The sequence below is a fragment of the Dysidea avara genome, chromosome 1 (assembly GCF_963678975.1).
Source record: "Dysidea avara chromosome 1, odDysAvar1.4, whole genome shotgun sequence".
NCBI classification, from domain to species: Eukaryota; Metazoa; Porifera; class Demospongiae; order Dictyoceratida; family Dysideidae; genus Dysidea; species Dysidea avara.
In genome coordinates, this window is record NC_089272.1 from 47,413,236 (window position 1) to 47,439,339 (window position 26,104).

The 26,104-nt window shown below is 39.4% G+C and overlaps 1 protein-coding gene across 2 annotated transcripts in view; it reads right to left on the reverse strand.

Annotated features, from left to right (window-relative positions):
• Nucleotides 1-2,890: 2,890 nt before the first annotated feature.
• The window catches only part of LOC136265982 (uncharacterized), a 151,065-nt gene continuing 127,851 nt past the window's right edge, over nucleotides 2,891-26,104 (reverse strand). For both annotated transcript variants that reach the window (XM_066060928.1, XM_066060929.1), the window contains 3 exons: nucleotides 25,229-25,393; nucleotides 3,899-4,042; nucleotides 2,891-3,843 (listed from right to left, as the gene is read on the reverse strand). In XM_066060928.1, the coding sequence (XP_065917000.1) occupies nucleotides 3,083-3,843; nucleotides 3,899-4,042; nucleotides 25,229-25,393 (1,070 nt within the window). In that variant the 3' untranslated portion in view covers nucleotides 2,891-3,082. The remainder of the gene's footprint in view (nucleotides 3,844-3,898; nucleotides 4,043-25,228; nucleotides 25,394-26,104) is intronic.

Consider the following 26,104-nt stretch of genomic DNA (forward strand, 5'->3'; position numbering starts at 1 on the left):
ATATCCCAATTTGTCCAATGCTGAAGGAGGTCCAGCAGGTGGTTTTGAGTAGTCCATAGTATGGAGTAATATTTTGTGACATAAAATAAACTGTAGACCATATTGCAAGGTTCAGCCAAAAAAGCTACTTCTTCTGCCGGACTATAGTGGCATGCGTGACAATATAGCTTACGTGCTTGTGGTTACGTGGTTGTAGGTGCAATCAAAAGGTGTCAAATTACCTAGTTTCCAATCCCCCTCTAGTATCTATGCTTTAGTAGAAGAGTTATTGCCTTATAAAGACTTGTTTGCAACAGTTGTACTTCAACAAGAACATCGAGCAGTTGCTACATCTTATTTTCGTGTTTACTGCAACTCCCAATCTTGTTACGGATGAATTCCTGCGCAAACACAACAAATTTTAATGTAAGAGAAATGAAATCAATTGCAAAAGCGATGAAATCAATTGCAAACGGGATGAAATTCTATTGCAACCGGGACAAATTCTACTGCAAAAGGGACGAACTCTACTGCAAACGAGACGAAGTCAATTGCAAAGGCAACAGATTCAATTGCAAAAACCTATATTACATTCAAAAAACTAGTGCTTGCTACCATGTAGTAAAATCACATGACTACCATTGTTGATCAATGTCAAAAAATGCTAACATTACGCTCAATGATTTTGGCTATACCCAAATAATGCTGGAATAATTGGCGCATGCGCATGTAGGCCTAATACTTGACTAATGAAGTTGATATTTTAGTTGAAGCGCTTGCAAGTTGTGTTAATTCGGGTGAACTTTGAGGCATCATGAATGCTAATATTGCTACAGCCTCTGGGCCCCAGACCCCTACTACCAGAGATTCTACATTCTGGTTAGCCCCCTCTCCCTTACATCAACGACTTCCTCTGCCACTGCCCAGACCCAGTCACATACAACTGTGTCACATGACATCACATGATCCACCCAATAATTCAAAGCAGTAAACATGTTGCTGCTTGTCTGTTTTAAGTGCCTAGCACTTGCTTTGCAATGCATCATCATGATACAGATCTGGACATTTGGTTTTAAACTGTCACTTCAAATTTTGCCAGCACACACTGCATCTGTTGCTGTCAAGGCATATAATATTATTATTGGGTTATGGGTATCATTAAAAAGTGAATATCTTGACTTTGAATAGACTACTGTCTGTGAAACATTGGTTTACCAAGTTTACAATTGGTACTGGTAGTGAAATTGAAGTTGTTGAGGTACCTACCAGAGGTCCAACCTATAAAGTAGATATAATTGTGGATAGTGTTAAGACAAGGGAACTATTGGACCATGGAGCCAAAGTGTCTATTGTTCGCAGAGAATTACTTCCTAAAGTGTGAGGTCCAAGGATGGACAACAAAGAAACAGTACCAGCCAATAGGAGCTAATGGAACAGAGTTGGGTGTTGTGGCTCTAGTGAAACTCAACGTGCCAGTTGAAGGCACAGACAGGACCCTACAGGTCCCATGCTATGTTTTGAACTCAAATAGACCACTTTGGAATAGTGAATTGTGGAACTGTGGACTTGTACTTGGATATTCAAGAATGTTTGTGTAACCCAAACTACTCTGATTAAATGTTTAGTCCTCTTGGTAGTGTAATAGTATGTGCATTACTCATCTCCTATAAGTTCTGTCATTATTGTTATTTAGGGATGAAGTGCTGATGGCCACTGCCTCCGTGTGATTTTCAGCTATATCCTAATAAGGTTTCTGCCAAATGTAATTTTGGTGTTTCCAGCTCGTATGTACTAGGGACTGGAGCAACTTATTGGTCCAGTAGGTTATCATACATCTCTACGTCAGACACTTAGCGGAATGTGATAAACTGTGTCAGTGTCAATATATGTGACTGTCTCTGGGAAAACCAGTTTCAGTTATCGCCCATTTAAAAGTATCAAGAAATGCCAGTTTTAAATATTCAGAGTGTTGTACTGTAGCTGGCCAATGGTGGTAGCTACGCATACCAAATTTTCACACGTTTTACAACAATTTTTTACCTTCCAGATCATCCACTGAAGAAGTAGTCAACAGCTAAGCTTCCCGCATTTTAGATAGGTTTTAAACCGAGGTTGACTGTATCAGGCAAGCTCCAAAAGGGGTGGGAGGTGGGGGCCTGGAAGGCGGGCAAGATGGTGTTCAAAAATTTAAAACATGTTATGAGTTAGGCCAAGTTATGGACTATTCAGGACTCAAAACTAAATTTACAGCACAGGTCATTGTCCAATACCACGGAGCTTTACAGCCACATACAGCCATCTCCTGGTTGGCCAGGATTACATCAAGACCCCAGACCACTTGTACGGTTTGCCACTGTGCTTGAAAAAAGCAGCCAGCAAAAGCATACCACTTTATTCGGGTCGACTGTGACAGTGAAATTTGATAGTGCAGTCATTAAGCTTTGTGTTGTGTGAAAACATCAAACTTCCTGTCTTGGGAGATAAGACCGGTTTTCACAGATCCAGTCACATATTATGCTTTTGAACCTTCTACTACATTAATGTTCACAAAATACTGTAGAAAGTGCAATAATGTGGCACTAAAGATAAACCTACCATATTGTGAACAATTTACAGTTGCCATATTTGTAGTATGAAAATGTGATGGCATGATTCTGGATTACCAGATGTTTTATGGTATATTTGTTACCAGATCTGCAAAAAGGGGGTCTTATAGCTTTTCCAAATTTCCAAGTTGACGAGTCATAACTGACCATGTGTTTAACCCATTGTCTTACAATTACATTCAGGAATAGTGCTATGTTAGGAGTGTAAAGTGACCAAATATCAGGCTGGTACCATACACACAAGTCATGTTATGGATTGCCATGCAAGTACATGCAATTGGAAAGGCTTTTCACATAGTCACACTGTCAAATTTGATGTTTTGATGTTAATATGTCTGAATTAACCATATAAGTGTAACTAGCTATGTCTCAAGGAATAATATTACTTGCATTGTTTTGCATTCACACTCCTAATACAATGTTAGAAAAACAATTGAAAAATATTCTGCATGGCCTAAATATACAGTACTTGCTACAATAGTCACTAACATTCTCTTTTAGTTTTCAACAATGAGATTTGTACACCCATCTATTAAATTTTTGCGAGCTAGTTTATTAATTTCTTTTTCCACCACCTCTAGAGTTGAAGTACTGTCTAATTGAAAGACATGATCTTTGTTCTCGTTTTTTCCAATAATGCATTCAAGTTCAGCACGATTTAAAGAATTCCCAATACCCAAAGCAATCACATCTCCTTTTAGTGTATCAAAACATTCTTCTGCAGCCTTACAAACATTTTGTTTACCATTGGAATGGCCATCAGTAAGAAACAGAATATCCACAGTTGCATTCATTGGAAAGTTACAACTACTGGACAGCATATGATCACAGGCACAACATACTGCTTCACCAGAGTAAGTCAAACCACCACGATAGTTAGTACACTTCATACGTTTAGAAAGATTATTCTTATAACGTTTAATGTCATTGTCAGTGTCACCATGCACGATAGAGTCAAAGCAAATTTCCTGATGTATTACATTACTGAAGGTCATCACTGCCACCTTGACTTTATCACATATTTGCAACACTAAATCACTTAATATTGTCACTACCCTATCAAAATCATATTCACCAATGCTGCCAGAGGTGTCCAGAATAAACAATAAATATCTAAAATCGTCATTTTTCTCCTGTCTTTTGTACAAAGGATGAGAATAGGTGAGAGGGAAATGTTGTTTGAAATTAAATGGTTTAGACCACATATTGCTATATTGAGATGTGGATAAAACATCCTTTGGTGGTGCACTTCTCTTTTCTGTATGGGATTTATTCAGTTAGAAACAAAATCATTTAAGTGTATGTGTACGTACTTAAATGGCATATCTGTTTCGATGGGTAATTGGTACATTGCTGAGTTGTATCATCCAAAGTACTGCTGAAAAATTGTTTATCAGATACCCCCAAATTAAAGAAATCGATTAAAGTTTCAGCATGTTTCACAACAGATGGTGAACCTGTTTAAAAGTACAGTAGAACAGGTATGTGAGTATAACAAAATTTACATACTGCATTTTGAAACTTTAGCACAATTACAATATATTTCTCATGATTGTGCTGTTTCAGCCTGCTATTTTATACATCTATAGGTTATAGCATGTCCAATTAGTTACTTCTATGTACAAATAGTTACACTATGTGATCAGATGAAGTTTGTGCTACATGCTTGGTTTTCACATAAGTTTTGTTGTTATCACATTGTTTAAAACCTTGTCTTTAACTCTGTTGCAACACTCTCTACTATCAACCACTAAATAGAAATTTATGACTAACCACAGCAATATTATGTTGATCTATATGAAGACAGAAAGCAATTATTTACTCTGTCCATCTGCATTTCTGTAAACTTGTTTTGCCACCTGCTACACAGACGCATTAGCATTGCCTTCATTGTCACATAGATGTTTAAGAGGAGATTTAATCTTACTATACAAAATCCTAAATGGTTATTTTAACTGTGACTTCACAGATTTAAACATCTACTCATCTACTTCAACCAGAGAACACTAATTTAAATTGTTTAAACATCATTCCAGGCTACTACACTGTATATACATATGTGACTGGATCTGCAAAAACCCGACACAATAGTGCATTTTTCCAATTCCTGTGTGTTAAATATTTATAATCTACTTAGCCAAGTGTGTTCTCTAGCAAAGTTTCAGCCTCATATGCCAATAACTATCGGAGTTACAGCCCTACAAAGTAGCAACAACAGAAAATTGATTTGTACAGCAAGTATTAGGAAAATTTCCGGTCACATATGTAGATCAAACTAGTTGTTACTGCCTGATAGCTGTAAAAAGTGCACGTCCATTTAAAGTTAACAGTGACAAAAATTAGTGATACCAGAATGTGTTCATGTGTGAGATACTGTATGCAAGTTGTAAATCATACAGTACGATAGTTGCTGTTTAGTAGGGACCACAAAGGAGTAGGTGTGGCCCACGAAACAATATCACCAAAAAACAGCCTCAATTTCCCCTGACAACAATGAGGCAGTATTCGTTAGGTAAAACTAAGCCCAAACAAGCTTTCAGATTGACCTGAAATGCTTTCAACAAGTTGCTACGAAATTTTAAAAATTATTTATTTAATGGAATTTCTTAGTGACTGACTGACTGACTGCCTGATGTCTTCAGACAAGCGTAACTCGATAATAGCTTAGGCTACAGCCTTGATTTTTTCACTGTTCGATGTCGCTTCGGCCTGACAGATGCCTTTTGGGATACCGCAGTATGTGCAATGCATTCTTCATGGACTTACCAGTGTCCTCTTTTGTGTCTCATTCATCTTTGCTGACAGCAAAAAGTGTTAATTTGGCAATAGCATGTGATGGCTTCCTTTTGTAACAGAAAACGTCCATATTTTTCATGGTGGCTATATTGATAGCAGAGGTGCTTTTCAAACAGTTCTTGATTCATACTGCTGTGTAATGGGTTGAACATAGCTGACAATGAAGCATAATGGATACTTCACTTTTCAGATGATAATTGATATAACTAGGGCGTGCGGCACCATTTCTTTCGGTATGCGTGGATTGCAGAGGTACTTTTCGAACAGTTCTTGATTTGAAATGCTGCGTAACAGGTTGAGCATAATTGACAACAAATCGTAATGGATACTTCACTTTTCATACAATAATTGGGGCGTGCGGTGCCATTTCAGATGTGGTGTGTGTGGGTTCACCAGTCATAATAATTATTTACAAAAAAAGTTAACAAACTAGTACACAGAAAAATTTGGAATTTTCAACTAGAGTAGGGACCATAGCCCATCAATAAAAGTACTGAAACAAGCTGGAGTTGTGCACGATATTAAATCACAGTAAAACAATAAAAAGTGTTATACCCCTACTGTGCTCAAGATACCATAATGGAAATGCACAGTAGGGATATAACATTTCTTATTGTTTTACTGTAATTTAATATTGTGTACAACTCCTGGCCAACTTGTTTCAGTACTTTTTATCGATGTGCTATGGTCCCTACTCTAGTTGAAAATTTCTAATTTTTCTGTGTACTGGTATTAATTAGATAGTACAAATCACTGCTTGAAGTATCTTAGTTTACTACAGTGGTATATCCCCAGTATATGGAACAGTTAATTGTTTGTTATTTTAGTAGTTTTTCAGTAAACCTGCATTCACTGATGTTTTACTGAGAGTTTAAAACTTAGTAAAATAATTATGTTCCATATACTTAAGTTTACTGACACTTTACTATCAGTATAACTACAGTAAGGCATCTTAACAAATTAGTAAACTAAGAACCTTCAAGCAGTGAATGTTAATGTAATACTTTCACACCTCAGATCAAAGGAACTGCCCAGGCTACATTTCGTATGTATCCCAGCTAGCCGGGCTACATACTGTACGAAATGTAGACCAGGCTACAACTGGGCAGTGATTATATAGATGTTGATGCCGAAATCGATTGTGGGGATCGAATAACACTCACTTGATTAGGATAGACGACTTGGATTTCGATATGAAAACCACTCAGACAGAGAGCATTTTGTTATCCTCGCCATCCTATGAGTTGAAAAATGTTGGGCTTAGGTGAAAACAAGTGCTATAGTTTATTCATCTATTGTTTCCGCATGGTTTTGAATACGGACATGCCCCCATCACGAAGCTACCACTCTGCACGGAGTAACCATTCTACAAGTAAGCTTACCTGTCTAATCCTTTAGTGAACAGCGTAGTTTTTTTTTGGGAAGACTGCATCAGTAGAAAACTAATGCTTTTCAGCAGTGCCCATACATAACATACAGTATAATTACATACACATTAACATACATGCAAGTAAAAATTGAGATTTATATAAGTGTTTAAATTGTCCAAGAGTAGCTGCAGTGTAAATTGAGGCATTCAGTGAGTCCCAAATCTGCATACCTTTACAGTAAAAACTATTCTTTCCATATGAAGTCCTGACTCTTGGTACAAAAAGGCGATGACTGTTTCTTCCAACATGGGAGGTAACAGTTGTAGCGTACTTAAATGTTTCTCTTAAGTAAGTTGGTGAGAGCTGATGGAGAGTTTTATAAACAATGATGGCAGTATGGAATCTTCTACGTTCAACCAAAGTACAGCACAAAAAACTTTGTGTAGCTGGAATCAATGAACAAAACTTAGAATGAATACATTCAAACTTTGTAAAGTACTATACAGATGAAGGTGACCACACAGCATCACAATAGTCCAGTAAAGGAAGGACAAAAGCACAATAAAACTTGCCCAGCAGCTCATTAGATAAGGGACACAAACGATAAAGACAGTGCAGACTAGACTGCACCCTCTGATATACATATTGAGTATATATGCTTCAGCCAAGTCAAATTTTCATCAATGTAAACTCCAAGATATTTAAGTAATAGTACTCGAGAAAGCTGTTTTCTGCTGATATTAATACACAAATCACCATCCCGTAATTTCTGTCGAGAGCCAATCAGCATTACATGAGATTTCCCCACACTAAGACTTAACTGGTTGGTCCGCAACCAAAAGTCAACAGAATCCATATCACTCTGCAAGCCACATTGCGCTGAGAGCAAGTCACCACTAGAGCAATGTAGCTCCATATCATCACAATGCATATTTAGTTGAGAGCCATGAACAACAGAAGGTAGATCATTCATATATATACTGAACAACAAAGGGCACAAAATGGACCCCTGAGGCACACCAGCATGAACTGTACCCCAGTTAGAAACTGATCCCTGAAAACACACCCGCTGCCTACGGCTCGACAAATAATTAGCACACCACACAAGAGAATCATCCAGTACTCCATAGCAAGCCTACTTTGACAGTGGAATGTCATGATTCACACAATCAAAAGCCTTAGACACATCCAAGAAGGCAGCAGCAGTAAATTTACTTTCATCAATGGCCTTGCGCCGACAGTCAGTGACATGCACTAAAACATGCATGAATGATTTGATAGCACTGATTAAAACATTAAACTTGCGTAATGGAAATTTTCTGTTATATCTCTAGGATATGTCTGTTTATCATAACCGAATGTAACCAGAATGCACTAGCTGCTGACCCATAATTAAAATTTTTAGGTAGCATACAGTATATAATACATTCAGTGGCTGCACTCGTATTGGCTTGGGTGATTGATCACCCTGTACAGGCTATCAACCTAATAAGTGTTACATATTAGCTGTAACATGGGCATTCGGGCTTTGCCTGATATGTATGCCCAATTGTCCAAGGGCTGCAAGCCCAAGGACAGAGGGCATACATATCAGGACTGATATGTATGCCTGACTGCCCAAGGGCCACAGGCCCAAGGGCAGAGGACATACATATCAGGCAAAGCCCTCATGCCCATGTTACAACTATTACATGTATTAACCCTTAGGGACCAGCATCGTACATGTATGTCCAAATATATGATCTAATTTTAGAAAACCGTCGATCTATGCATAATAATACTTTTGTAATAAAATGCATTTAAAAATAATGGGTAAAAAATGCAAGCTCCAGAAAAAATATACGCAAGTTTTTATTGCCTAGCTGGTCAGTGAATTGACACTCCAGTGGATAAATCCTGGGCTTCATCGTGTTCCCCTGTTCATAGGGAGTTAAAAAATTCTTTTTTTATCTCCATACACAGGTGGGTTTCTGAATTATGCACCTATCAATGTAATGCCTGACTACCACTAATACAGGCTGAGGGTGGGGAAAGGTCGGGGATGGTGGGGTAATTGATCGCTAAATTTCCCCAACATAGTGGGGATTTGTCTTCACTAAAGAAATTCACTCAGACAGCAAAGGTGTGCGCTTTCAGTTTAGGAAGGAGTGTCTCGGGTGCTAGCTATTACGTTCATACTAGAATCCACTCGAACTAACTCATCACTAGACCAATGCCACAAGATCGTACAAATCCCCACCTCAGCCCGTATTAGTGGTAGTCGGGGATGGCATTGATAGGTACATTACAGACATTTGCTTACGTTGCGGTTACGAAGGAATTTCCAACGATTTTTCTTCAAGAATTTTCCTTTCTTCTGGATCACTGAAAAATACCTTTAGCAAAAACTATACTTTGGTGGATTCTCAAATTCATTGCGAATACAATGCAAAGATTCATTTCTGTATGCCATTACATCAATATGTAATGATTGTTTATGTAAGTGCCTGTGCATTATTCTCTCGATGTCTTCTGTACATATTGATCCCATCCAAAAACAGCTTGTAGCAGTAAAAAAAGGTGCGCATCCAAGTAAAGCAGAGTTAACTGCGACAAAAAGTAATGATATCATAATGCGACCATGTGTGAGGTGTGCAAGTTGTAAAATTAATGTTAGTTAATCAGATAATACAATATTACTGTTGAAGTGTTAATGAGAACTATGTGATGTTGCTAGTTTTAAGTGTGTGAGCATCTTCATGCCACACAAATTTGATTCTCAACAAAAGTAATGTGTATAGATTCTCTGATAGCAATAAATTGTTTGAGTTTGGCTGCCTTTTCTGTATACGGCAATGCTATGAACAAATGAAAGGCAGCTAAATTCAAACTATTTATTGCTATCAGAGAATCTATACACATTGCTTTATTGAGAATCAAATTTGTGTGGCATTCATGAAGATGCTGACACACTTAAAAACTAGCAACATCACATCGTTCTCATTAACACTTTAACAATAATATTGTATTATCTGATTAGTTTATATTAACTTTATAACACTCACACCTCGCACATAGCTGCATTATGATATCATTACTTTTGTCGCACTTAGCTCTGCTTTACTTGGATGTGCACTTTTTACAGCTACAAGCTGTTTTTGGATGGGATTTCAACACTTTTGTTAGAATAAGCATACACTGTTGAAAACAGATGAATTTCCATGGTTTTGACAGAAACCCCAGATTACAGTGACAGAATATTAAAATACAACTTTAATTGTAGTGGCATCAAGAGTTCATAATATATATATTTATTTATATTATGAACTCTTGGTGGCACGCAACTGCAGTCAACTAACACCCATTTAACTAGTAAACCCTTAGTAACATTTTGCCTTTCATCATGTACTACAACTTCTGCCTAGCATTTCATAAATTACTATATCGCTACTTACAGACTTTACAATATAAAAATACAGCACTTGTAGAAACGTGACCGTTCTATTAGAGTGATTGACTGCTCTATTAGAGTATCTTGATGATTGACTAATCTAAGCAGAGAAACCACGTCCTTGCCCATATCAGTAAGAGCTCTTGTGAAATGAAATGAGAATAGTAGAGAAATGGCAAGTATGTACAGAGACAATAGAGGGGCACGTAACTATGTCCTGTTGAGTGTTGTAAATATACGCCTTTTAATAAATAAATGCACCAGATTAGACTGTAATCTTTGCCAGCAAGACTCTTAAGGTCTTAAGGCTGTTGTCTCATCAACTGAAGGTTGTGTTTTCGTGTTGAAGGGATTTAGTGCCACTGAGAGACATTTGGTGAGTTTAACTATACATGTATTTGTGTTGTAAAAGGTGATTAGCGATTTTGGACCAGGGTGAAAATTTTACTGCTATATTTGGAGGTTGTAGCGTATTATATCTTAGTATCTTAATAAATAATCCTTCATGATCACTAATCACTAATAGTACAGTGAAAACTGGTCATTATTCAGGTAGGGACAAAATTTTCTGACCTAGCTTATTAAGGAGATGGCTGCATTTGGTAAGAAGCATGCTGTTCTAACTGACTATGGAGATGGATTTAGTGTGTGACAGCGCATGAGACAGTGTGTGCTGGCAGCAAGGGGGTAACCAAACTGTTAGAACACCAAAGGCACTGCTTCAGATGTAGGCAGTTGGCTGTCAGCTCAAAGTGTAAAAACTTTAACTTTGGGTCTTTATAAGCTCATGAATAAGAAAGTGATGAAGTCATTATCCATTGGATATATATTTTCAGAATATCCGTTCCAGTTCTACTATATAGTAGCCAAACATAAGAAAAACATAACACAGCATTCCAGTGGTTTAGTGGTGACCACAACACTGCTTGAGTAAACTGTGGTGAGATTTCAGACATTCAACACATGAAATATCAAATATCTAATGCCCGGCTTTCATCTACAGTGGACCTGTCTTGGTGGCCACTTGTACAGAAGGCTGCCTCTCTAAGAAGGCCAACTTTTAAATTCTCCTGTGAGGCATTTATATGGTTACATCAGTGCCTTGCTAAAGCAGGTACCTGCTTATTATAAGCTGGGAAAATTTGGCTCAAAAGTAACCATCTTACGCACATACTTATGTAGTTTACAGTAGATTCCCTAAAATTTCGACATCTCTAAATATTCGGCACTCCCTGTGCTTTGAACGCAATGTGCTCTAAATTTCAGCAAGCGCAGGAAAGTTTCTAATTATAAGTGCGCTAATTTTTGAGCACTTGGAGTTTGAGCACTTGGAGTACTAGTCAACGAAGGTCTCTTGAGTACTGAGGATTCCCAGTGACCTCACACAATGTGCTACCTCGATGCTGGATGAAGCACCAAGTGTGAAATTGTTCAGGGAACGTACCCAACGATATCATCATGTGACATCACGCCGGCTTAGTACCGCAAAACGATCTTCGTTTCATAACTCTCCTGGCCCCACATCTCCTTGTAACATGATATAACGCTTTGTTAAGCCATGGAACACTTCATGCAGCATCTGGTAGCGAGATTTATCACGAAATAGTTTAATAATATTAGCTATTGATTGTGGTTTCTATTTTTTATTACTTGTTGAAATCCTTAATATTACGCCTGGGTGATTGTATTCAAAAGTGATGTAATGAATTGACCATCTCTCCTGGATAATGTAGGCAATCATAGTATAAAGTGCTGCGGCCAAGTAAGTGTTGCGGTATCGTCAGCTCCGCCTCAAGGCATTCCTGTTGGTCCCTGTAGAAATAAATCCAGAAAGTAAGCAGTAAATGGATCGCAAATAACATAGCCATGAAGTGTGCAGACTGCATTAGGGATAAATCCCTAAAAATTTGACAATAGCACTGGGTTGGTACATTTTTTTCCTAATTGTTCGACCAGACATGAATGGAATTAATTTATTTCTGCCAAATTTTTAGGGAATCTACGGTACTCAGGTATGGTACTGCTCAATCACACTTGCTCGCTCATGCCAATTTGTTTAAGATTTTAAAAATCACTAATTAAGGGGCGTGGCAATTGTTTTGGCTGCAATTCTCGGCCACCTTGTTATTAAGGTCAATTTTTTTGGTTCCAGAGCTGGCCCTATTAATGAGGTTTCACTGTACTTATATGCATTTTTCTTTTTTGTAACTTTTCTTCTTCAGGTTTACTGATGGGCATAATGAACTATTTTTGACTGATTCCTGCATAACGTGGAGGCATGTATCTCAGTGATGAATGGGCGGATTCACCTCAAATTTGGAATGGGAAGTATCCTACCCCAAGGGATGTTTCACAGCAAAAATGGATAAATTCCGTCCAGCCATTATCAAGCAATGGATGCGTGAAAACGGGATTTTCTTGGTTCCTGTAAAATACACACTTGTCTGTTGCGTGCCCGCACTGGCTGTACTTGGCCGCACGACACACTATCGTGTGTCTTGATTATCACATGAATCCTCTTGGCATGTTTGCAGCTGAACTGTCTACAAGGTAATTTGTTGTACTGTATCTTAGCTCTCTACACTGTGACTTGCTGAAACTGATTTCTCTACATGGTGAGTTGGTTTGCAGCTGAACTACAATTTGAATTATTTGAGGCTAACTGTCTGCAAGGTGACTTGTTGTACCCAAATTTCTTATTACCATGGTCACTGGTGGCATCAAATAAACTAGAAACATGTGTATCATGTGCTCTTTCTGTGTATACCTTTCAAAGTCGCTATAGGTGTCCCAATCTGATTGTAAAGAAGGCAGCCAGGTTTTGTTATACAAATGACATTTCTTATTAGCAAGACAGTAATACTATTGATGTAGTTGTTTATCCGTGGTTGATTATTGTTATCAATAAGATCCCACAAAAGCTATAATTCATCCTATAAAAATTTCAGCTGCAAACCAAGTCATCCTGTAGAGAGGTCAGCTACAATACAGTAAGTCAACCTGTAGAGAGTTGAGCTACAAACAAGTCACCTTGTAGAGAGTTCAACTCCAATAAATCACCTTATAGTAAACTGTCTACAGAGTATCTTGCAGCTGAACTCACTAAAAGGTGACTTTTTATAGCTATAGAATATCTTCTTATGTAGCGTAACAGTGATTAATTGTAGTTGAATGCTCTAAAGGGTGAGTAGCTGAACCTTCTACAGGACCTAACAATTATGCTGCACTGCTACTGATTATGCTCAAAATTTATGCCTCAGTTCTCTTGTTTTGCTCATATATAAATTTGCACTTAATGTGTAAAATAAGTGGCTGAAACACAGACTGTAGCTAAATCCTCGTTTGTCAAAGTTGCATGTCACTCTAATAGAAAAGTCAGTTACCTGACCATTCTATTAGAGTTACTGACTGTTCTATTAGAGTATATCAATCTAATCCCAAACAGCCAAGCTGTAAAAAAGGGTGCGGCCTCAAAATCCATGATGAAAAAGATGTGAAATCCAATTTAGCGACTAAGAAATGGCTGTGATGGTAGGGAAATGGAATTTTTTTTAAAAATATTGACTAATCTACTGTCTCTTCCAAGTTTAATACTGCATTTACACTTGCCTCATATTGCACGCTGGCTCGGTTCGGCACGACTCATCTCAATTTTCGCTACAGTATAAATACCCATCAAACCAAGCCAAACCAAACTGGGCCAGCATGCATAAAACTGCCGTTCCAGCATGACTCGGTTCAGTTAGGTTTTCTATATTCAATGTGTCCACTAGATATTGTATCAAAATAAAGCTTAAGTGGATAAAAGCAACACTGTATTGAACGGAACAATTCAACACTTCATAGCAGAATGAGCACACGATTACTTACGGGTATCGAAAACATCGTAATAAGGGATATTAACAGCTGGTATAAGCCATAAACCATCCCTAGAGAGCACAACCGTGCTAATTCACCACTGCCTTTCTTCTCAACTACCCGTTAACAGAGCCCTACTTTGCACCATTTTCCAGGCTAGCACGCTTCATTATTGTGGTCTAAACACGTGTCCATAAACGGGATGCCGCGGTTTTATAAACCGGGTTGCAAAACCACGCTAAGGGTAAACGCAGTATAACTAGGACTTAGCAACCGATTAACCTGAATTTTCATTATCAAAAATTTTTGCCATTTACCTGCTACCACAGCCATTAATTTTCTTGGCCACAACTTGGATTTCACATCTTTTTTCATCATGGCTTTTTGTAGGCCTCCCTCTCTTTTTTTTACAGCTTATTAAATATCATTTCTTTTTGTATTTGTATACTCCAAAGCAAGTCATAGGCCAGCTTTGGGGCTTCTTTTTACACTTTACTACAAGAAGGAGAAACAAGATGTAAAACAGTTGTGAGTTTAAACATATTTTTTTACAATTGTACAAATGTTTATGTCAATGACATTTTCTCAACAGGTAAACAGCATGTAACTATCCAATTTGTTACAATTTTTGACAGTCAATCCTTGTTAAAAACTACTATGTAGCTAGTTATAGTACTATATTTACTATGTATCTCAGTTACAAAAGTAGCTGAATTTTCTACAGGTGAGTATTTGTAGTTGAACTATCTTTTGGGTGATCTTTTGTAGCTGAATGCTCTACTCAGTGACTTGAACTTATACAGGATGGTTTGTTTATAGCTAAACTCTCAACTAGATATCTTGTTTGTAGCTGAACACTATACTATGTGGCTTATTTGTAGCTGAACTTTGATTTGTTTGTAGATGAATTCTCTACCTTGTGCCTTTTTTGTAGAGGGTAATTTGTTTGTATATAGCTAAACTCTCCACAGTGTGATTTATTGGTAGCTAATGAACTCTCTACAATGTGATTTTTTTGTAGCCAAACTCTCTACTGGGTGACTTGGTTGTAGCTGAACTCTCTAGAGGGCTGGCTGAACTCTATAGGGTGATTTGTTTGTAGCTGAACTCTTCACTGGGTGATTTGTTTGTAGCTAAACTTTCTACTGGGTAATTTGTTTGTAGCCGAAGTCTCTACTGGGTGACTTGCATGTAGCTGGACTTTCCACAGGATGATTGGTTTGTAGCTGAACTTTCTACAAAGTGACTTCATTGTAGATAAATTCTTTACACTGTGACATTTTGTAGCCAAACTCTCCACTAGGTGACTTGTTTGTAGCTGAATTCTGTATAGGGTGGTTGCTTGTAGATGAAATTCACACAAGGGGAGTTGTTTGTAGCTGAATTCCCTAGAGGACAATTTGTTTGTAACTGAACTTTCCACAGGGTGATATGTTTGTAGCGGATCTCTCTACTTGGTGATTTGTTTGTAGCCATATTTTCTACTGGGCGATTTGTTTGTAGCTGAACTCTCTACAAAGTGACCTGTTTGTAGCTGAACTCTCTACTGGGTGACTTTGTCTCTAGCAGAATTCTCAATCAGGCGACTTGTTTATAACTGAATTCTTTACCGGGTGACTAGCTTGTAGCTGAACTTTTTATCGGGTGACTAACTTGGGGCTGAACTTTCTACAGGACGATTTGTTTGTAGCTGAGCTCTCTACTGGGTGATCTTTTTACAGCTGAACTCTCTATAGGTGGCTTTATCTCTCTACAGGGTGGCTTGTTTTTAGCAGAACTCACTACTAGGTGACCTGTTCTTTTACAGGTGACCTTTTTTCTAGCTGATCTCTCTACTGAGTTGCTTGCTTGTAAGCTGAACTACTTATAGGGTGATTTGTTTGCAGCTGAGCTATCTAGAGGGTGAATTGTTTCTAGCTGACCTTTCTACAGGGTGACTGTTTGCATCTAAACACTCCACAAGGTGATTTGTTTGTAGCTCAATGCTCTACTGGGTAATTTGTTTGTAGCCCAACTCTCTACAGGGTAACTGTTTGTGTCACCAGACAACTTGTTTGTAGCAGTCTAAGTAAAGGGTGGAGTACTGTTCATTATTTTCATCAGTATGCTGAAGATTTGTCTAATTGAGAAGGTGTTAGGAATAGCTGAACTTTCTACTGGGTTACTTATAATGTAGTTGAACTTCTGATGTTGTGACTTGTTTGCAGCTGATTTCTCAAGCAGGCAGCACCCGGTTATCTACAGTGTATTTTGCTGATAGCCATGGATATTACTTCTACTGTGCTTGTTTCTTCAACAGCATAAACAGCACCAAACCATCATTATTGTAATAATAAAGCACAATGATCTAACTATTAATTTATTTAAGTAATTTGAACTGCATACAAACTGAATGCTCTAATAGGGTGACTGTACTATTAGAGTATCTCATCGAGCACTTGTTAGCCGATTTTGCATTATGACTAATTGGCTTTTACTTTGATTCTTCTATACTACTCCAAGCACTTTCTATAAAGGATATTCCATCTACATACTGCTTTTCAGTTCACTCTTCTAAGTAGTTTGCCTGGCAGGTATGAAAACTCATAGAGTTTATTCATGAAACTCGACCACTAATTGTGACACAAGTTGGGTTTTGTGCCGTATCTCATATCTCAAAGGTTTTTATCTCGATCCCTTTCAAACAACAAAAAAAGGCACTTTTATTATGGTTACTCCATCTGCATGGCAATTTTCAACTCATTCCTTCAAGGAGTTTACACTGTGGGTGCAACAGAAGTTCGATCATACATGTATTTTACACAAATAAGCAATCATAACTCTGTAAATCTTCATCAGATCACACATTGATGTTTTATAGTAGATTTTGCGAAATGTTCAAAATGAAGAAAAAATGAAGAAATTTGACTGGGATAGCGGGTTTACCTGTAGAAGAAGGTATCCTGGTTACAGCATCAAACTCGATACGCGAAGGATACCGACCGTAGAACAATACAGCGACAACGTGTTCACACTATTCTTAATGACGCACTACATACACGTGAGCAATATTAGATTACAAACCCATAATACAATGTTACATACATACTAAGTAAGTCAAGTCTTCAGGACATCTTCCGGGGGGGCACGTAGAAGATCAATCCATTGTCTCATCTGGCACTGCCCTCTCTTGGCTGCATCTCGTACTGGCCGATGAACAGGAACGTTAGTTGCAGGTTGTCCCAGATTTTGGTCACTCTGCACATGTGTGCTTGTTTCCTCTGCAGTCAACTCAAAGGGATATAAACGAGTGATGGGACGATTTGTTTTCCCAGTTGTGGTACGAATGTTTGCAGAACGGATTATTCCGTCTCCCCCCTTGTTTACAGATTCAATCACCGCCATTCTCCAGTTGATTCTTGGTGTGTCGTCGTGGATTAAAACAACATCCCCCGTCTTAACTTGTTGAGTGTTACTGCCACATGCTCGGTGTGCTTCTCTCAAAGCTGTGAGGTACTCACTCTTCCAGCGACTCTGAAAGTGTTTAATGATATGAGCTTGTTTCTTAGCTCTGCCTCTAATCTCTGAATTGTCTCCAAAGTCAGGATCCTGGATTTCATCTTCAGTAGTTGAATGCAGTAGTGCAACAATCCTTCTACCGTGGAGCAGATGTGATGGGGTTATTGGCTCGGGATCTCTGGCATCGGACGACACATAGGTCAGAGGGCGGTCATTGAGGATTGCTTCAATTTCGACCACAATCGTTTGGAGGCTTTCCAGTGTAGCATGTGTCCTGCCCAAGGTCTTCTTTAAAGTGGTCTTTGTCAAGCCTATGAGGTGCTCCCAAAAGCCCCCAAACCAAGGGGCACGTTTTGGGATAAATTTCCATTCAGTACCTTTCCGTGCGAGGGTTTCTGCCAGTTCCACAGATTGAAACAGAGTCTTCAGTTCCTCCGCAGCCACTATGAAGGTAGAGCCATTGTCTGACAGTAAAAGCCGAGGTACAAAGCGTCTCCCTGCGAATCGACGAAATGCATAAAGGAAGCTTTCCATAGTTAGGTCGGTAACAATTTCGAGGTGAACTGCACGAGAAACGGCACAAGTGAACAGACATATGTACACTTTACGTTCACCACTTGGTGTCCGTATGAATAGTGCCCCAGTAAAATCAACCCCAGTTACTTGGAAGGTATCTGTTTGGTTGACTCTCGACTTCACGAGTGGAGGTGGTTCTGGCATGGCATAGGGTTTCCCAGATGTTTTTCTGCAGATGACACATTTCCTTAATATGGTCTTGATACGCTGACGAGCTGATGGAATCCAGTATGTCTGCCGTACAATTGCAAGGGTTGCATTAACTCCACTGTGAAGGTTTGTTTTGTGAGCATTCCTGATGACAAGCTCTGTGAAGTAGTGATGAGAAGGGAGAAGATATGGGAATCTTGCTAGTTCTGTAAGGGGTGCATTATGTATGCGCCCACCACAACGTAGTAGGTCATCATTGTCAAGAAATAGCCTCAATTGGCGTATTAAGGGTAAATGGTGGCTCTTCAGTTTCAAGGTTGCAATTTCGTCATGGAATGTTAAGCACTGTACTTGGTGTATCCAATCTAGGTTAGCTCGTGCTAATTCTGATGCTGTTAGTGGTCCTGTCAACCTTGATGTGGAGTTCTGTCTACAGTTGTGGATGAATTGATGTGAATAAGCGGTAACTGCCATGAGCTTGTTGAGACTGCTGAATTTGGTAATATCAATGACCTTCAGAATGCCAAGTGGAGCTGTTGTGGTGACATTGACAGCAGTTGTTTGTTCTGCTGTTTCTAGTTCTTCTGCTGCTCCTTGGACATGCAGAACTTCTAGCCGATGCCACGTTGGCCATTGTGAAGGTGAGCTTAGCCATGACGGTCCATGGGTCCACTGGGCGGAATTATGTAGTTGGTCATATGTGATGCCCCTGGTGAGAAGGTCTGCTGGATTATCCACCGATGGACAATACCTCGACGTGGTTGAGACAGAGCATATTTCAGCTACTCGATTGCTGACAAAGGGTTTCAGCTTTTTCTCACTGAATATCCATGAGAGGACAATTTGACTGTCGGACCATAGGACAAGATTAGTGATGGTGTTGAGTGATGTTTTAACAAATGAGCACAACCGTGCAGCAACAACAGCTGCCATCAATTCTAGCCTTGGCAAAGAATGCTTCTTAAGCGGCGCAGCTCTAGACTTGGACATTACCAGTGTGCAATTGGTCCCTTGTTGCAGATATACAGCTGCACCATATGCCCGAGGGCTGGCATCCGCGAAAATGTGCAAGGTTGGCTCCGATGTTGATGGTGAGGAGGCGCACTGTCTAGGAAATGGTAGTGCTGTGGCTTGTACTATATCACGGGAGATTTGATTCCATGTTTTATTAAGTTCCTCATTCAGATTGGTATCCCAATTGATGTGTTGTTGCCATAGAGTTTGAAGGAACAATTTAGCAGAGATGGTCACAGGTGAGATAAGTCCCAAAGGGTCAAAGATTGTAGAAGCCCATTTTAGTATGTCTCGTTTGGTTGTTGTAGTGGTGAGTGAAGCAATAGGCTTGGGGGACGAGTAGATTAAATCTGAATGGGTGTCCCACCACAAGCCAAGGACCTTTACTGGATTGTTTGTTTCGGCAGCCTGGTGTTGTTTGGCAGTGTTCATCAGCTGGGTATTGTTGGAGGCCCAGGATCGCAGATTGAAGTTGGCAGTATTTAATATTGATCTTGATTGTACAAAGTAATCTAAAGAAGCAGTTTCTGTCTGGCAGCCAGAGACTACATTGTCGACATATAGGTTACGAAGAAGATCCTGAGAGATACTTGAACCATTACGAGTCAAATGATAGGTAAGTGTGGCCTGCAGCATAAATGGAGAGCAGGTGGCCCCGAACAACACAACCCGGAATCTAAAGGCAATGAGGGGACTGCTTACATCACACGGATCCGAGAGCCACAGAAAACGAGTAAAATCTCTGTCTTCTTCGTACAAGTGGACATGTAGAAAAGCCTTTTCTATGTCTGATGAGAAGGCAACGTTGTGCTGTCGGAATCTAACAAGAATGGAACAGAGATCATTGACAGATGGTGGACCGGGATGTAAACAGTCATTCAAGCTAGGTGAATCTGCAGATGGTTTACAACTGCAGTCGAAAACAATGCGGATTGGGGTTGTTGAGGATTCTTTACGGATAGGATGATGTGGGATGTAATGGACAGAACCTCTTTCACAGTTATCGTTTACTCTCTCAATGAATCCTCTAGTCCCTTGTTCCTTGATGATAGCATCATACATCCTTAGAAGTTTTGGTGTCTTTGCCAGCCGATAAACCATGGATTTGGTTCTTCTATAACAAACAGTGTAGTTGGAGGGAAGGGGGGGATGGGAATCCTTCCAAGGAAACTTGAGGCTATAGGCCCCGTCTGGTTGTACTGTTATCTTGGTGGCCATATACTTATGTAAAAAATCAGCATCTGATGTCTCCGTAACGCATGTAGTTCCTGTGGACTCCATATTCCAGAACCTGCTGGGTGTAGCACCCTCCGTAGTGCAGGACAAAATGGACACATGAAGACTGGTTGTGTCAGCCAGTTGTGGTAAAGGAAGTGGGCCAGAGAGTAAGTACCCCAATCTGGATTGGACAGCAGTTGGTCCATCACCACGTACCACATGGTCCTGGATGAATTGCCAATAATAGTCTGCACCTACAAGTACTGATACGTGAAAATTCTCATCACTAGTGATTGGATGAGCCAATGTAAGTCCTCGGAGATAGGGAAATCGATCAAGATGGGTTTGAATGGAGTTTCAAACAGGTGCAGTTAGCTTAAGTACGATCAGGACTGAGATAGGTATCTGGCCACCATTCAATGTATGAATGGAGATGGATGTCACAGCAAACCTAGTAGGCGTGGAGACCTGTGCCCCAAATGATGACACTGTGATGAGCTCATGACGGGTTGGTGTCAGTTGCAGCATGTTAGCTAACTCTTGAGTGATGAATAAGCGTTGGTCCCCTTTATCAAAGAGAATGTGGCCTTCAATGGTAGTTGAGTCTCCTGATATGTCCGCAATGGCAGTTTTAAGGAGGCAAACACTAGTGTGAAGTGTGGACAATGGTGGAGGGGTCATTGTGGTAAGTGAACTAGTGGCAGCAGCTAAGGTAGGGTTTGTAGACGTCAAAGTTGAGTTAGTGGGAGCTGTAGTTGCTGAATTTGTAGGAGGTAAAACTGCTTCTGGCTGTACTTCATCGTGTTGAGTTGGCCTTATGTTGGTAGTGAACGGATGACAGAGAGTTGTGTGGTGTTTCTTATGACACTGTCGGCAGCTAAACTTGGATGTACATTCAGATACTTTATGCCGTGCCAGGCAATTAAAGCACAGACCAGCACTCTTTACAATGGCGAGTCGCTCTTTAGGGCATGTGACTGAGGTACATGAGGTGGTTTTGTGCATCCCCTTGCAGAATGCACATGTTGGATCTCTCCTACGTTTATCACGAGTCTGTGGCATTTTGTTAGTAGCTGTGTAAAAGGAGGCTGTGGTAGGAATGGTACTGGCTCGGGTGTTTGAATGTTTGCAGCCAACTGGTAGGCCAGCTTCAAAGATTTGTATCTCTCTTAAAACCCTGGTCAATAGTTCATCAATTGTCCACTCAGTATTGTAGTGGTCACGAGCCATGTGCATTTTAATGTCAGGTGGTAATTTGCCCAAAATAGCAGTGGTTAAAAGGGAGCCATACGACTGAGATGGTTTGCCCAATGCTGACAGTGCTCTAATGTGGCTCTGTAATGTGTCATAGAATGTCTGTAGGCTGGTTAAAGTGTTAGATGGTGGTGATACATTCAATAGTGCATCCATATGGGCATCCACTAGTTTATATTGCTGCCCAAACCTTTCCCTCAATAATTCCAGTGAGTGAACATAATTGGTATCAGACAGTGGGAAGCCGCTGATAACGCGGGATGCATCTCCCTGTAGCTGAGCACTCAGATAGTTGAATTTCTGGATTCCTGTAAGGCACGGGTTAGAGTCCACTGCTGCAGAGAACTAATCCCAAAAGGTCTGCCATTGTAAGGGGTTCCCATCAAATGTAGGCAGATGCAGTTTGGGAAGCCTGCTGTAATTCATGTGCATATCTTTACTACTACGTGTAGGTATGTCATGAGATATTACATCACTCACGTGTGTCGGATCACTGCTGGAATGGAGCGGTTTCTTGTTCACCTCGGTTTCTGGCAAGGAGTCTCCTGCTACCTCAGTTGATGAAGGGAGAGTAGTGGTTTGTGCCGAAACTAATTTTGGTGGGCTGTCATCAGGTTTGGGAGGGTGGGTGGGACGTGACACAGCTGGTGGTTGATTGGCTTTCTTCGTGAATTCGGTTAGGACAGCTATTTGTTGTTCTAGATTGGTCTGGTAGGTATCTGCATCACCTATCTCTGATTCAAGCTCATCTTCCTTCTGAATCATCTCTGCAATAGTGCTGTCAAGTTTGATTATCTGTTCATGTTTCACTCTGAGCTGTTCGACTGTAGTGGCTACTAATATTCTCCGCAATTCGGGCGTGGATTCAATGCTCACTCTCTCCAATTCGGCGGTAAGTGCTTCGTCAACTTTAGCCAATAATTTCGTTATGCTGCCCTTGAGGCCACGTCGTTTAACACGAAGTCGCTGAATCTCTTCCATTTGATTTAGTGTCAATAAACTGCTTAGTCCGGTCGGTTTCGGTCACAGCACTAATGACTGGGATAGCGGGTTTACCTGTAGAAGAAGGTATCCTGGTCACAGCACCAATGACTGGGATAGCGGGTTTACCTGTAGAAGAAGGTATCCTGGTTACAGCATCAAACTCGATATGCGAAGGATACCGACCGTAGAACAATACAGCGACAACGTGTTCACACTATTCTTAATGATGCACTACATACACGTGAGCAATATTAGATTACAAACCCACAATACAATGTTACATACATACTAAGTAAGTCAAGTCTTCAGGACAAAATTAAAATGAAGCTTTGGCCTCTCGTATCTCGGAAATGGCTGGAGCAATTTTCTTCATAATTGGTGTGTAGACTCCCATACCTGGTGGACACTTCTGTAGTGCAATTGGATACAGGATCATGGAGTTACATTATGTGTGAAAATAACATTTTCTTTCCTCCTGTCAAAATACACAACATAGTACACCAGATTCTTGGGCTATGCAACACACTACCGTGTGTCTTGATCTACTTCTGTGAGATTAATAGTTTGTAGTACTGCGCAAATATCCTACCTATTATGCTAGCATTATGCTCAATGCTTTCAGGCACTTACTATGTTCATAAGTATGCCAGCATAGTTGGTGGGTCCCTAAGGTGACTCATTGTAGCTGAACTCCTTACAAGGTAACTTTGTGTGCAACTGAACTCTCTACAATCTGACCTCTCTACAATGTGATCTGAACTGTCTACAAGGAGACTTCAATTGTAACTGAACTCTCTACAGGGTGACTTGTATTTTTATAGGGTACTGTATGTACTTATGTAACTGACCTCTCTGCAGGATGGCTGAACTCTCTTCAAGACGAATTGTTTGTAGCTGAACAATGAGTTGGTTTGTAGCTGAAATCTGTACTACTAACAAGGTTACTTCTTTGTAGCTGAACTGTCTAGTCTCTTCATGGTTACTTGTTGCAGCGGAACTTTCTTGAGGGTGACTTGTTTGTAGCTGTACTTTCTATACAGGGTGACTTGCTGTTGCTGAACTCTCCACAGGCCATGTTTTTGTAGAGGAAGTCTATACAGGTAGGGTGACTTATATTCAGTGTGATATCTCAGAAATGCTTGAAGTGCATTTGCTCAAAGTTGGTATGTGGACTACTGACAGAGGAGGCAATTTGCACAGCAAGTATCGTCTTGTCTCATGAAGCCAACACAGAGCTACAAATGCATGAAAATTTATTCCTGTCAATATACTCACAGTGTGGTATGCTGGCTTGTTTGGCAGCATGACACACTACCATGTGTCTTGATATAATATTACTGTGTGTCTTGATATGAGGGCTTTCAGATGTGGCATTATTAGTGCTGCATGCCACTTTAGGGGAAACCCTACTAAACAGTACTACTGTACTATTTGATAGAGATAGTATTAGTTTCATCAAAAGTAAGCCTACAACATGCAGATAGCACCTTCTTAAAATGTTTATGTCAGCAGTTATCAAGGTAGCTATACAATGTGTGTAATGACTCTAGTGGAACAATCGATTAATTAAGTTAATGTGTCGTACCGTTCAGATATAGACCTTTTACTACAGTATAGTATCAGCACCTTACAAAATATGTGACCGGATTTGCGAAAAGGGGTCTTCCACACACATCCAATTTATGAACTTTGACGATTCATAACTTGAGATTGGAAAAAGTTATTGACTTGAAATTGGGTCATAGTTGGGGACCAACATAGTTTAATGGATAGAGAAAATTTCAGGTTTGCATCTTTCTTGAATACAAAGTTACAGTCTTCCAAGTTCATAGAATTGGATGTGTGTGGAAGACCCCTTTTTGCAAATCCGGTCACATATACTGTAATTACAGCATTGTGTGGCTTCATTTGAATGTCCATGCATCATTACTAATAAAGTGTTTTTCCACCACATCAATATCATTAATGATACACAACTAATTCAACTTTTGGAGTTGCTATAGCTGATTCTTATAAAGTTTCTGCAGACTAATAACTGCAAAAAAACTCTATGGCTGAAGTACACAAAATGCATATGGCTAACAATAATACAATATCCAAATGCTGGCTATTAAAATAGTATATAAACAAAATTTCTGAGATCACTGAGTTGCATTCAAGTAAAAAAGGTAAACAGAAAAAACAGGAAATTTAAATTTTAGAGGGACCACAGCGGAAAGAAAAAGTAATGAAACAAAGGAGGTAGCATATATATACATGGCACCAAACTGGTGCAAATTTACTCCTACTTTAGTCATAATATCAGATGACTATAAATTTTCAGTAGTTGGGATACATGTGTGGGTAACCTCCGTTATTTCATTATTTTTTTCCTCCACTGTGGTCCTCAATCAAATTTAAAATTTCTATCTATTTGTATATTACAAGTCCTGCACATAGGCAGGTACCATCAATAGTAATATAAGTGTATACACAAAATTGTAAATGACACTTACAAGTTCTTTTACAGCTTGTTTCTACTGAGCAATTCCCATTAGTTACTTGACGACTTCTTTTTTCCTGAAAACTGTTACCACTTACACATTCATTGGTGGGAGAAGGATTACTAGTAATTCTCCAATTACTCCACTGACCAAAGGAACAATGACAAGGTGGAACAGCTATAGAAAGAGAGAAATTATTTAAATGAGTTCTTTTTTAGGATGAATTGTATTCACTTACATGCTAACAAAGATTAATAGATTAATCTATATAAACCTAAAAAAAGCCATTCTTCATTCCTTAGCTATACCAGCTACTATTAACCATGAATTAGACCAATGTTTTGCATGACCGACCTGTAACACAAACACATGACCATGGGTACTGGGTGTGGTGGGAGTTGTGGTCTATCATTTAGTATATCAAGGAAAAATCACTAATCAAACACAGGTTAACTTGAAGCGGTATTGCTTGCAAAGGTAACTGCCCATATTGTAAGGACACTTCATGTTGTCACTGCATTCAAATGTTACAGCACGTGACAAATAAAGAGTAGGCTCCGGCCTATTATGCCCAAAATTTTACCTATTATGCTTTTGAGCATTGCTCAAAAATTAAGCCTATTATGCTCAAAATTATGCTTTCAAATCAAGATTATGCTCTAGAACTGACTGTTTTATTAGAGTATATCAGCCTTTCCTGACTGCTGTATTAGAGTAAGTGACTGCTCTATTAGAGTATTTCAATCTTATTTCTGCAAAGTGTGAATAGCCAACAAAGAAACGGTTTAATACATTATGTGTTTTTAAATATGAAATGAACTAATAATACTATTGGCAGTGAATATTTTGCTTTCTTTAAGGCACGCGTATTGCAAATTTTAATTGTGC